At 38.5% G+C, this 15,154-nt stretch overlaps 1 protein-coding gene across 1 annotated transcript in view; it reads left to right on the top strand.

Moving 5' to 3' along the window:
• Positions 1 to 1,532: 1,532 nt before the first annotated feature.
• Positions 1,533 to 15,154, top strand: part of LOC132904443 (odorant receptor 30a-like) — a 29,081-nt gene continuing 15,459 nt past the window's right edge. The window contains exon 1 of the mRNA XM_060954858.1: positions 1,533 to 1,620. Coding sequence (XP_060810841.1) covers positions 1,533 to 1,620 — 88 coding nt within the window. The remainder of the gene's footprint in view (positions 1,621 to 15,154) is intronic.

Below are 15,154 nucleotides of genomic sequence, written 5' to 3'. Positions count from 1 at the left end.
CATCCATTAAAATCACCTAACATAATAATCTTCTCATTTGGCTTGGTAATTTTCAATACTTCTCTTACACTATTCCAGAACTCCTCGTTTTCGCTTTTTGCTGATGTTGTACCCCTCGAACCCACATCCCACGGTGCATAAACACCTAAAACGAAGATCCGAGTGATTCCAACTTTCAGCCTAATCCATAGAAGACGAGGGCTGACACACTCATACTCATTCACACACTCAGCCATTCGTGCAGAAAGGATTAGACCGACCCCTTGACAGCCTCGGCTGGTACTGGAAATTCCAGACCAATACGCCGTGTAAGGGCCGTGCTGCGTCACGTCGCATCCTTTCCGCTTCGTTTCATTCACGCACAACACATCCAACCGTCTTTCACCCATCATCTGACATACTTCCTCAATTTTATCCTTCATTCCTCCTCTTACATTCATCGTCGCAAAGCGGCTTTCAGCAGACCGCATACCGCTCCCGCCGGGAACGAGACGTGATGGGGTGCGGACACCATCGCCGATATTATTTTATTTTCGAGGAATCTAAATAGGTATTATTAAAATGGCATAGGAATTGTAACCATCGGTGCAATTACTATATTTGAAAGCAATTATGCTAGCAGACATGTGTATTGATTCCTTATTACTTAAATAAGGGTTTTGAAAATCTGTTATATTTGGTGATGGTTACTGCTGTTTTATTATCGTTGTAGCCGAGCCAAGGCTGCGAGCATCGTGTGGTTATGGCGTTGTGAACAGGAAGGCAAGGTGTGGTGGTCGGGTGTCATGTTACGCGCTGCGGTCGGCGGACACGTGCGCGTGCGCTCACCGGACGACCGGCGTAAGCCACTTGACGTTGACGAACCAGAAAATATAGCTAACCACCTTACTTTGAAGTCTGATAATCTGCAGTGCAGTTTGTTACCGCTTCTTCTGCACTGACGCCTTGGAAGCGGCAGTAAACTTAGTTTTTAAGTAATTTATTTGACGTCAACCAAGTTGTTAAACCATACGACAATTATTAAGCGATATGGAGGTATCCTATAATCATGAAGTTTGGAAAAAAGCGCTTAATGTAGATGAGAAATATAATTAAAATGATTTCAGCGATCGTCTTCTATTACATTTTACCATGTAACAAGTAACAACTACAGATATAGCCTAGGCACGTATGGACGTCTATCTATCGAACGTGAATTTCATACAGGCATCGTCTACCCTGTTATTTACTTTTGAATAATAAAATAGCACGAGACATAATTCAAGTATCCAATCTTCTTTGACGCAATGTATCTATATTATATAGAAATATATGAGTCTTCAGCTCAAATAACTGTAGTTTTACGTAAAATGGGTTGATTGTATTAACTTTTTTTGTTACTAACTCCTAAAATGAGATAAAAGATTGCGTGGCAGAGCAGCCCACTTAGACCACCTGAATAATATATGTGGTCCCGGGCCAGGCGCCGGAACATTCACCCACCCGGGTAACAGCGGACATTAATCACGATTTATTTTAACAAACCAATGATAATGGTACCCATCCCAGATTTCCCGAAGCAGGTGGAGAGTCGGGACAACGCTATCAACCCGAGGAGGAAGCCATCAGTCATTACCGAGAGTAATACAATTAAACTTCGGAAACAATTTCAGAAGATTAACATGGCAAGACAGCTTCAGTGTTGTTTTGTACTTTAATTAGAGTAAATTCAAGTTTAACTTTGTTAGAGGAAACTTCTGAATGTTCAATAAATTAATTTATTGATCTATCACTTTTGTAAGTTTTTCTAAAAGACATTATAAAGCTCTATTTAATTATACACATACAATAATCTTGCATTATTGTAACGTTGATTTATTACTTACATACATGTTTTACCTTCGGTGTGGGGAAAATAATAAATGTATATACAGTAATTAAACGCTTAAAGAAATTACTTATCCGAATAGATAATTACTATGACGCCACACTACCAAAATTGTTATTTTATGACGCCATGCTACTCCGGCCATAAACGCTTTACAAATCACTGAAACAGTTTTACCCAAAGGACATACAACTTATTCGGTAAGCAAAGTTGGTTTAGATTTCAGTCAAATCGGAAATCGGACTCTCATTTATCATTTCACACTATCGGCGGTCAATTAATTAAGCGTATCTGCTGGCAATTTATTTGTTAGTGTGAATGTGACGTTTGAGCGACGTAACCAGTGCAGTCGGAGTGCCAATCCTTGCACTTCCCTGCTTACTGTATAAGATTTGCCCCGTTAACTTTTGCCGTTTAATTTTAACCAACGGCTTCATTTTATTTTTAACACTTACACAGCCGTGAAATTTTAAATACCCATTTTTTATTTGAATGTTTTTCGAAACGATATCATGGGTGAATAAAAGGAAATGTCGTTTCAGTTGTAAATCAATGTTTAAATTTTCATGAAACTTATTTGAACCGTATTCTACCGACTTCCCGGTGGTCTACAATGTTTGTTCGTAATGTTCATATCTCGGAGACAAGCCATAAAGCTAGCCGCGGTTAATGGCGGCCACACGGCGGACTGGCGCGAATTACATCTCAATTCAGTGTGATGTAATGTGTAACTATGATGACCGCCATAAAGCGAGCTCGTAAAGCGGCTGGCGGGAGCCTTGGTCACTCGCGGCTGCGGAGTGGAGGCTATTGCCGAATGTTATTTGATAGTTATACCGATACGCAGTTTCATGACGGTGAAAATTATTGTCTTGAAATGATCCATATTTGTTTTATTCCTAGGATAGATTGTAGGAAAACTGGTATTCCCTACTTTACAAATTCCCTGTAGTACCATAACAATTGTAAGTAGTAGTACTTATTTTGATTTTTACTTTATAAACATAGTTTTAATACAAAAATAACATCTTGACTTTGGGATTTCCGGATAAAATGTAGTATTTCTTAAAATAAAAACACCATCTTTCACTGATAATGAAAATAACTTCAAACCATAGTATCGAAATAACTACTATGTTCTGTTGTAATCACAATGGCAGTCCAATAATGCGGAATACGATAAAGTCTTTAATCTCATAGTTCGACTGCATTCGTCCGTCGTAAAAATATTTAAATAGCCTGATAATGCGAGGACGTAAATTAGTGGCAGCAACAACGAACAGTACGATAGACGTTATCGCGCGCGTGAGTCAGCCGCCGCCGCGATGTTCCCGCTGGGGAGGGTTTCTTTAACACATACGAGTAATGTATACAAAGCTTATAAGCGAATATCAGAAACGGAACCGGCAACGTCGATGTGGGATACCCAAGGGACCCCAGACAACTTTAACAACGTCATCCATCATCTTCATCAACCCTTAAGTTTAGATGATCAGATTGATCTAGTTTTGAAGTGCATAATCAAAGAAAATTCACCTTCCTTAAGAAAATGTTACCCGGTGCTGCCCAAGGGAGCGGACTCCAGTGAACAGCTTGTGTAGTGTAGATAACGTTACAATAACTCGACGAGAATAGCAGTCATTAGGGAGACAATACCGGCTCCTTGTCCGCAGATACTGCAACAGGACACAAGGCTGGCTTTGTGAAGCTCTGGGCGACGAGTGTCTTACACAGCCCACGCGATTGTTGTCGCCAATTAATTAGACCATTGTTTAATATAGATATAGCTGAACGACCTAATGACTAAGCGTAACTATTTTCTCATTTTAATAGAGCACTAATTTCCCAATGTTTTGAATCAAATAATTGGATTGTTTGAATAATCTTAGTATAGGTCAAAAGGACTATTTTCTGTACAAAAAGTGCATTTTTAAACAGAAAATAGTTCTGTTTTTTATATGATGGGCTTTAACTTGTAAGCGTACCCACTTAGGTACGCTTACGCTATAAGGCGTTTCGTAGCAAATAGCATGAGTCGAGTCGTAGCGGAGCGCGTGCGACGCGCAGCTCGGGTCCTGGCAGCGACACGTCACGGCTCGTAGCAAGGGGAAATAGGTGCGTTTATATTTTGTACTCATTTCTATAGTGAGTTTATTTTTATTTATTTAAACTTAATTCACGTGAAATGTGCAACAGGTGGAATTAAAGCCATTAGGCATTCTCTGTCAGTCAGCATATCGAATAATCGTTTTTAATTTTATTTTATGATAAACATGAATTGAGGTTATTAAGGTTTCTTTGTTACATAAATATATTTTTTTTTAGTACTACATATTAAAAGAAGTTCCAACATTTTCTCTATTAGTATGTATTGCTTCTCTCGTAAAGTTGGGACGGAGTTTGTTCCTGTTTTAAATTTTGGAAAGGGGGTTTTCTGAAGAAGGTTTTGTTTGTTTGTTAAAAATAAATAAAAAACTGATGATAATAAGAGTGTTTATTTACAAGATCAACCTGAGTATATGAAATCATTAAAAATAAAAAAAAATCTCCCAAAATATTCTGATGCTTGTTGATTTAGCACCAAAACCCATGTCACAGCGAGCCTCAGTAACCCCATGTTGCTGATACTTATTGTCGGTAGAGAGCGGACAGCTGGGAGCAGTGGTTATAACGAGGGTCCCAGTTTTTGCTAAACAAAGAAAGATTATTCAAGGAAGCCTTAATGAGCTATTAAATTAAAGATTTTTCGAAAGTAGGAACTGTACAATTTAATTAAGTGGATTATCACATAAGCGCTAAGTTTAACTCCTAACTTTTGTTACGGACCGTTCTTAATCTCCTTTTAAATACAATGATTAATATTTATACCCCCGAATGATAAAGCCATTGGAGTAGATAATTTAAGCATGAATCCAAATGTCAGGATACTGGATATAACTCAGTTAATGTTGTACAAGATTTTCATTCATCAAAGACACAATTTGATTGTTTGACATGGCTATATTTATACAATTATTAGAAGACATTTCGTACTCCATTTACAAGACAAATGAAATAGGTTGAACAAGTGCGTTACAGCTTGCCCGCGGGGACGGTGGCGGTCGTGAACTTTGTGTCACCCAGTCAGCTCTGTGTGGAGAGGTAACAGGTTCAGAGCTCGCGTCTCTCGGCGGCCTCGTCTCGCTTTTGATCTCGCCAAACAAATGACTGTCATTTGCTCTTCAAACGAAGGCAAACTCGTACTATGGGATAAAAATATACTCGATGTTATGCGATTTCGGTTTCGTACGAGTATTTTCATATTTTTTGCTTCAATATTAAAAGGGAAATGAAGAAACGCGTTTTGATTTCAGAAATACGTGGATGTAACGAAAATTGTACAGTACCCTACGGGTACAAGGATTTATCACTAACAGTATATCTTATTAAAGTAAGTAAGAAAGTAGAAGCAGATCAATATACTCGTGATTATTGAAATTAAATTTAAAGTCTGTGTACGTCGTCAGAGTCAGATATTTTTGGTTTCTAACTAACAGAATTAACTAGCACAATTATTGTAAAGCTATCTGTTATTCCTGCTGTAAACAGTCCTGATGAAGTGGTGACACCACCGGTTCACACGTCGCTGCGAGGCTCCGACCACATGCCCTGCACTCGCGCTATCTGATCGCCCACTCAACGCTCATTTTAATACTTTCTTAATATCATATTACCATGGTCTGTTATCCATCGGTTTGTGATGTTTATAGCTGTGTTAATGATTAGAAGATGGGAGAATTATATAACATCGTTAATTTACACAATTCTTGTTTACCGTTCTAAATGAAATTGGCATGGCTTTAACATGTATGTAATAAATATGATATCCAAAGCAGAATTGATATCGATTCTCATCGGTCTTTAACCTCCTTATTATTGGAGCTTGTTTGAGCAATAAAACCCCGATAGAGCCAATCAAGGGATTCGCATCCAGCGCGGCGTACGGCCCGCAACGAGGACGTTTAATTCCGTCCGGGTCGACGTCCTGCGCCGGCGCCCGCGCGACGTCACATATTTGCCAATCTTGCTATATTCATTATGGTTTCTGCTAGTGCTATTTCCTCATATGCCGCAGAGGGTAAAAATAAAAAATATTAACGGTAAACTTCTATTATTGTAGACAAAAAATGAGGGGTTGGTAAACGTTGAAGAATTTTATAGCTTTACTGCCTGACCGCTAAGACTTGAACCGGAGGTCCCTTGGTAAGTTGTCCCAGGTGCGAGTGCAGCCGGCGGCGGGAGCGCGACAGGTGACCCGCTGGACGCCAGCCTTTCATACTATGTTCCCCTTCCTGGGTGAGCCACATTGCAATGTGGTAATTGACCTAATTGCCCTGTTGGGAATACTTTATAAAGCTTGCAAACCACATACATCGATTATTATTTTTACGTACGCTATACGTAGGTACATACAGTAAATTACAGCAATAGCGTACAGTAAATTCGTAGGCAGTACTATGAGGCCTATAAAAAAATATGCTTATATCTCAGACCATAATTTCATTTTCCAATTACATCTATGATTGGCACTCGATCTAGTAACGAAACTTCAAAGCAGCTTGCTGAAGTATCGCTTCCAATTATTAGAAATCATCCAATCAAATAGATATGAGTGATGGACCAATTATAGTGATTACCAACCGAGTGCTTTCCCAGGCAGTTTGCAAAGCCGACGAGCCTGGGAGCCCATCAGCGGCGCACGCGCAGCGGACCACCGGCGTTGGTCATCTCAATTCATTAGTTTTATATTGTACATTGGACTAAATACGTGAGTTACAATTCGACCACTATACGGACATTCTTGCAAAGGCAAAGATACTACTAGTACAATGACGCATATTATGGTACGACCGCTCAAGTAACGAGTGAGTTGAACATACTTTAAGTAATTGGAGTACAGAGGTATGTTTACTAATTGGACAACTAGTTTGTAATTGTAGCTATTTATCATAATTTTAATAGGTAGTTTAAATATCCCTCTAGAACACATTTAGAGACTCACGACCACCCACATTATCTTCGTGTGTTTGTCGATAAAAATGCTCGGTTCTTTACATTTTAACGAATAATAAAAACTAACCCTTGAAAATTTTTGGTTTCCGCCTTTCTGTCTGTCTGTCTGTCAAGCTAATAGTCTTCGGGAATGCGTGGAGCTATCAAATTGAAAATTGTATCCAATTCGCCTGTCTACGGTCCCAAGGGTTGTTACGAGACAGACAACCAATAGTAAACACTTTCCAATATTTTTCTTTCACAGCGTATAAAATATCCGGCTTTGAGGCTGACAGGTAAGATCAATAGGGATAACTGAAGAAAGTTTATCGAGTTTATGCCAGTTAAGTACTGCTTTCGAGAATGATTGTTATTTGCAACCACAAACTAAATTTGCACTTTCCTAGTGGAAAGTGGAGGGAAAGTGTTGGCGAACTCGAGTCGGGGAATATTGGGGGCAGAGCAAACAGGCGCGAGGCGGACACACTGCCGGCACCGTCGCGCGCAAACACGATTTCTGGGCACCAACCAACACCCACAATCAATTTGTATGATTTTTAGAATAAAATGTTACACGGGTTAAGTAAATATATACGGGACTCGAAATAAGTTTGAAACTTTTACGATATACTAATTCAACGATACTATATTCTATAATAAATACTTATATAGATAAACATCCAAGCTAATCGGAAAAAGTGCGTTCCTCATCATGCCCTTGATTCGAATCCGGGACCTTCTGTTTTACAGACAAGCGCACTACTGCTGCGTCACAGAGGCCTTCATATTAATTTAGTTAGTTGGGAATAACAAAATGAATGTATCCTTTGATCTTCCATTACAACTTGTCTTCCTTTCTTTTGATCTTCTTCTACCTTGTGGTTAGGTACTTAATACATTTTTCTGCTTAGAATTCTAAGGGAAACTTATAGACAGTCACATTGCAAAATGAATCTTAATTTTTGTAATTTTAAATATACTATTTAACTTGATTTTAATTTTAAGTACAGTTACAACAATATTTTATGTAATTGTGAGTAGTACCTGTTGCAGGGTATCTGCAGGCCTCCCGGTCGAGCCAATAAGTTCAAGGATCGGAGGTCGTTGCTGCCCGCGCCGAGTGGCTGCCGGGGCACTGCAGCCTTCGCCGCATCCACACGTTACTACAACTAATCTGTATCTTATTACTTTAAGTCAAGTCGCAAATTTGCAACTCCGAGTATTATGAACAGGTTGGCTTTTAACCTTTGCGGAGATGTCTTGCATTTTCTTATCATTCTGAACAATACTGAGGTCAAACTGTTGTCGTTTTTCGTCATATTTGCAAAACATACTCGTATGGTATTTACATTAAATAAAGTCTTATTATTTAATTGCAAGGGGAAAAAAGTGAAAGACTTAAGTTTCTTACTTTATAAATTATTGTAATGTTAAGTCAAAATAAACACAAACAAAAAATAAATCCTCAATATTATCTTTCGCTTGAATAAAATTAATAACAGACAGTGATAAAAGTGACAAATGACTACAATAAAATGATACTTTGGAAGTAAACATTCCGTATTTTATACACGTGTCCAAGGGAAGACTAACAGAAATAAACGGAACGGCTTGTTAATTAAACAAAAATAAACGATCCCTTTCTCTAAAAGCCGGCTCCTACACATGTGGACCAATAACAGAAATAAATGTATTACCGTGTTACCCAGTCAGTCCCAAACAAACCCCAGTCCATCATGCAGGGATCGAATTACACAGCGTTTGAATAAACAATGCGATTTGATAATATCGCGGTGAGAGGGGATTAAACTGAGGTAACAGTCTGAAATGTAATGAAGCAGTATGGCGAGCGTGCTGCCGGCTCGACTCCCGGCCGTGCGAAGTAAAAGGCGTCGTTCACGGATCGCCGCCCCGCCGTGCGGTGCGGTGCAACCTCTATAATGGATTCTGGACTTCTTTATAAAGAACATACACATAAGTAATCCATTGATTAATATTACGAGACAAACAGGAAAATGCACAAGGTTAAGGCTTTTTCACAGTTCATTCCATTTATAAATGTAATCACGTCTATTTACCTTATCGGGTAGATTGAGCCAGCAGTCTTGAAAGACTGATCGGCCCCGTTCAGCTGTTAGGCTTAATGATAATATTGAGTATATTTAGGTAAAATTTAATACATTTTTCATAATTAAGGTAAAATTTTACAACATAACGCGGCAGCTATACCTATGCAACAAATTAAAATTTTAATTGCCCAAGGCACTTGAGAAGCGCTTCAAATGTAGCCAAAAACTCGCTGTCATTTTGTATTAAATAGATAGTCTAGCGTACTTGTATAATTGAGGTCGGTGCTGAGTGCCCTCAGCGATTACCGCGCGCAATATCCGCTGCAATCGGCGATCGCAGTTTTTGCGGAGTGGAGATGCACAATGCACGTACATTGTACGGTAATGGACGCGCAGATAATAGCACCGGAGTAATGGCGAGCTCGGCTATTACAGCCATTAAAAGTTATTTACTTTCATTAAAACTACTATATTCACCGCTTTGCTAAAAGGATGTTATTCATATGAACATTTTAATTTAAAAACTTATTGTTTGGCAAACATGTGCCGCATATATTATAAAATGAATCAAAGGATGTTCACACGGTCATATAAATAGCTGTGACTAGAGAGTGGCATGGTTCGGGTGAAGCGAGCATGTCGGGCATGCTACAGGTGACCCACCGCCGACTGTAGAAATAAATACATACATACATACATATAATCACGTCGATATCACTTGTGGGGTAGACAGAGCCAGCACGCTTGAAAAGACTGATAGGCCACGTTTAGCTATGGGGCTTTAAAAATAATTCAGATTCAAATAGTGACAGGTTGCTAGCCCATCGCCTAAAAGAAGAATCCCTAGTGTATACGCCTATTCCTTATTCTATGTAGATGTGTAGATGTATTATGTAGAGCAATAGGGAACATCGTGCATATAAACTTTCTACCAGATACTAGAGTCTAAAAGAGAAAAAATAGGTACCTATCGGGTAATTGGCAGTTTCAAAAACCATCAAATTGCTTGTTATATTGTTGCTATATGTTTTCTTCTGTGTAATAATATATTAAAAGAGAAAAAAAAAATATGATGAGCAGTCGATAGGTGAATATTCTTCTAAAATGTTACTATTCTTTAATTATTTAACCGCTCTAGACTACAGTTAATTTTTGAATAAGTTAAGTACTTAATGACGGATATTGTAATTTTAAAATTGCTTTTATTTACCGTTACTGAGTTAAGGTATTCCATGCTTAACATATCGCGGATGGTCGTCATCAGCTAGTCAGTCAGTCATTAGAGGCACTAAACATTACAATTTATCGGTAAGTGCGCGATAAGGCCGCTCATGTTTATCTGGCCCACAACGCGCAGAATGACAATGACTTTTGTTTTGTCAAATATGTCAGCCATCTCATCCATTATTCACGATAAGAAACCAATTCTTGGAAGTTAAGTTAAAGTGAGATTATGGTATTGATGGGTATATTAATGAACTGTCTATCATGTAGTGCTATCTCGCCGCGTGACGGTTGTCGTCGTTCACGACAGCTTCTGGTAGATATTAGTATCAAACTTCGTAATAATTATTATTAGTACCATTGTAGGTACTATGATCTTGCTTCATCGGAAATCTGACTTCATAAAACATAAATACGTAACTCATGTCAATAACTTAAATTGAGCTCAAAATGAAATGGAAAAGGCTTTATATATAATACGAAAGAATTAAATTATCTTCGTATTATTCATATCTACAAATATATTTTATTAAAGTGTATTTGTAATAAAGTAATCTCCACGATTGAAACGTTTCAGTAAACGGTCAAAACAGCACTTGTAGAGCTCGCAACAAGTCGTCATAAACACGTAGCGTGCAATGAAGACGTGCCCGGCTGTTGGCGGACGCTGCAGATCACCGCCGAATAACAACTCCTTTCGTAGTGACTGAGTCCGCGCTATCTGCTCGCAGTAAACACGAGCATAAGACTCTCCTGTAAGCTCATTTTATCATCTTTTCTCTGACATACTCAAGTGAAATTATATGATTTAAATAAATAAATAATTTAAAGCTCGTCTTTATATTGGTACATTCAGAAATATAATTTATTTGCAAAAATCACGACATCATACATCAAATACCTATGTGCAGTCATATGGGGTAGATGGTAAAACATAGACAGGATAGATTGTAGTTGATGTAGGAAATGAAGGCGAAAGTACATTAACTTGAACGTACAGGGGAGTGTTAAATAGCCCGTGGCGTTCCCGAGCGCGGAATCAGACACGGTGGCTATTTGAGGTACAGAGCTGATGTCTTGCGTTGCTGGTCGGTGACAGACAGACACACATTCCTATTACATCTACTGGCATTTAAAGGAGACAAAACGACATTCAATACATTTGTTTAATGATCATTGGTTAAGGTAATTGGTGGCAATTATTATGTCAGCATACCACGACGTTTAAAATACAATTAAACTCCAACAGTGTACACGAATTAGGAAGAGTAAAATCACCAAAAACCTTTCCATGTAAAATTTTGCGAAGATGGCGGCTCGCCTTGGCATAAAGTTATTAGATTACAAATAGTAGGTAGAGATCACTGTATGTAATGTCGGCCCGGAGGGGTAGACAAATTACCACTTGCCGTAATCGCCGCATACTTCTTTGGCTTCATCATTTCGTAATTGCAAAATTGGAAGGGCCAGTCTGATGTCCATATGAACGTATTTCATTAACATGTTGGATGTCATTTGTCATGTAACTCTGAAATGTTTTTGAATTCAGTTCACTAATACACGGCAGCGTGTGTCTCGCGCGAGGAGGTGCTTTGCTGCGGAATACGCTTTCACTTTATTATTTATTTTTTATTATTTAAACTTTATTGCACAAAAACAAAAAATGTACAAAAGGCGGACTTAATGCCGCTTGGCATTCTCTACCAGTCAACCAGTTGACCAAACAGAAAAAACTTTAAGTTGGTGGTGCGATAAAGTGCACATGCATACTGACAAAATACATACATTACAAAAAGAAAATGCGTAAATACATACAAGATATATATACATAATATACACTATAAATACATATTATTATACATACATAAAATATATAATTAGGATATATAATTAGGATGACCCATCATTAATCTGCCGAAGAAAGAACCCCTTCACAGCATGTTTGAACGCAGAGCGACTAGGAGCTCTCCTAATCATTTCAGGAAGAGCATTCCAGAGCCTTACAGCCTGAACCTGGAAAGATTTCTCCAAAAAAGTAGACCGGAACAGAGGAGTACGCAGAGTCAGGTTGTCTGAAGAGCGAAGAGAACGGGAATGGGTGGAACTCAGAAGCGGGAATTTAGATTTTAAGTAAAGAGGAGAGTGAGCATCATTGAGTAGAGAGTACAAAAAACAAAGAATTCTGGCTTTACGACGTTCAGGAATAGGAAGCCATGATAACTGCGAACGAAAAGAAGAAATATGATCGTATTTACGGATATTAAAAATAAAGCGAATACAGTTGTTGGCTAATCTGTCGAGTTTAATGAGAAGGACTTGAGTAAGATCGCAGTAACACACGTCGGCATAATCAATAGTAGGAATGACTAAAGATTGGACGAGGGAGATTTTGGTTCTCAGAGGAAGGAAGTTCTTTAGTCTATAAAGAGAACGAAGCATACCAGTTACTTTACGGCAGACCTCAGTGACGTGAGGAACCCAGCTAAAAGTTGAATCGATCTGCAGTCCAAGGTCTTTTACGCTGGGGCAGTAAGGGATCGTAACATCATTAAATTTAACGGGATTGATAGCCTCGAAATTAATATTACAAATTTGCCGGGAGCTTCCTATAATTATAGCCTGGCATTTACCCGGGTTTACAACTACTCCGTACTTAGTCGACCAGTCTGCAATAATGCTAAGATCCCTGTTAATGAGCGCAACCGAGGAGTCAATACCCTCACAATCGCATGAGTGGTAGAGTTGCAGGTCGTCTGCATAAAGATGAAAAGAGGAAGAAAGGAGTAAAGTAAGAGAGTTGATGAAGATAGAGAACAGGAGAGGGGACAATATGCCACCTTGGGGAACGCCAGAAACAAGGTCACGCCAACTTGAGATATTTTGCTCAACACGGACTGCTTGCTGTCGGCCACGAAGATAAGAGGCGAACCAATCGAGGACCACTGGAGAGAGATTAAGGCGAGCAAGTAAAGCAAGGAGAACATCGTAATCTACCGTATTAAAAGCATTGGAGAAATCAATAAGTACAAGGATGGTCACCTTGCCGTGCTCCATGCCATTTCTGATGTCCTCAGTCACCTTCAACAACGCAGTACCCGTGCTGTGTCCCGGGCGGAATCCCGATTGAAATTCACTGAGCAGTCCATTAGAAAGAACAAGAGAGGATAGTTGGGAATACACTGCTGCTTCAAGAATTTTAGAGAAAAATGGAAGAATAGATATAGGACGATAATGATTTACATAACTTTGAACAAAGGCGAACGCCGTGTCGTTCGAGCTGATTGACTGTTTTGTGTGGTCACATCGAACGAAGCGCATTATTTTTTATTTTCATTTGTGCTTTATCGCATTACATCGGTCATAGTTTGTGCGTCTATTATATCTTAATTTCAATTTATATTATCACCATTTATGCAGCGCAACGACTCGTACTGGATCGGACACTTTGCTCGAACATTCCAGGCTATTTAATATGTTATTAAGGGATGATCAAATTGTACCCTTAAAAACATATAAAAATTGATAGACTACATATGTGATGACCTCATTTTGTGCAGGCTTTGCATGTGCAGTATAATGTTTATAAAAGTGCATGTAACTTGAAACTGTGTTGAGGATGTTGGCTTCAACCAGTAAATGTAACGTCGTGTGCTCGCGGAGTTTCCATATCCGTGCTGGTCGCCCATTGGGAGTGTACTCACGGTCACAAGATTCGCAATTACGTTTTGAGGTCGCGTGAATCATACGCGGATCGGCATTGCCTTTCGAGCTATTACCTAATCGGTATGCAGGCTGTGGATACAATGCTTAATATAGACTATTATGTGCGCAATAAATAAACCTTATTGTGATACCTCAATTCTTTTGAACGAAAGTCAAATTATTAATTTCCTTCGGTCATAGAATGTCGCAAACAATACACAATCATTAAGAACAAGTTATCTTCAATGTAAAACTGGTTGTTTCCGGTGCTAATGGATTTTCTAATTACTAATACCTGTCTATTGTCGTAACAACGTGGACGAAATTATTTCGAACTAACTGTGTCTGTATACATTTTTTCCTGCTTACACCATTATCTTAGGGATCAGAAATTTCATTTTATTAATAATATGACAAGATCGATAAAATTTCAATTTCTATAGCTGTTACGATGGCACGTTATTTAAATACTCACATAAATAAATTTGGTTGGTGTTCTTTTCTTTTTGGTAATTTATGGTGATGGTCGTGGTTAAATACAAATTAGGCAAGTTAATACAACCAGCGTGGAGTCGTGTTGCAATATTCTGCGAAGCCCAGGTTTGCGAGAAATGGCCGTTCTTGGAACAAGTACTGACAAGTCCAATAATATTGTTTGCCGCTCGCTCGAACTGAATGTTGTTCGACATTTAGTTGTGTCAATAACTCGTTTCAAAGAACTGTTTGTTTAGTTGTGGCGGAAGAGAAATCTTGCAGATTTGTGTAATGGTTTGGAAATCCTAACAAAGTAGGTATGCCTGTCTGACACATTTGGGAAAATTCTCTTCAAATCACACTGTCTTTTTTCTTTGCTACTGTTTATATAACTTTCTGAGTGAAATACCTATTATGTTTAAGTTCCTCTTTTAGTTCTGTGAACGTTGTTCGTAAATTTCAAGGACCTATTGATTTACACAACAAAGCTTCTTAAGTTCCGAGTTACAAATACTCTCAATGCAAATATGTGGTTTGCCATTTTGATTCCTTCGTTATCATATTTGAGTTACGAGTTAAATACGAGTTTGTTATCTTAGTCATATTTTAATGAAAATGTAGCGTAACAGCAAAATATAAAATATGCCTTCGGGAGTTAACGTACCGACGCCAATAAATTCGGATTCGCTCAAAGACTATTGGACTTTATAATTATGTATCTGTGCAAGGTCTCTGGAAAATTGTAATTGATTGACGATTTAGATGATAAGCTCCTGTAGAATTAAAA

The sequence above is a fragment of the Amyelois transitella genome, chromosome 5 (genome assembly GCF_032362555.1).
Source record: "Amyelois transitella isolate CPQ chromosome 5, ilAmyTran1.1, whole genome shotgun sequence".
NCBI classification, from domain to species: Eukaryota; Metazoa; Arthropoda; class Insecta; order Lepidoptera; family Pyralidae; genus Amyelois; species Amyelois transitella.
This window is presented reverse-complemented; position numbering and strand designations above follow the sequence as displayed.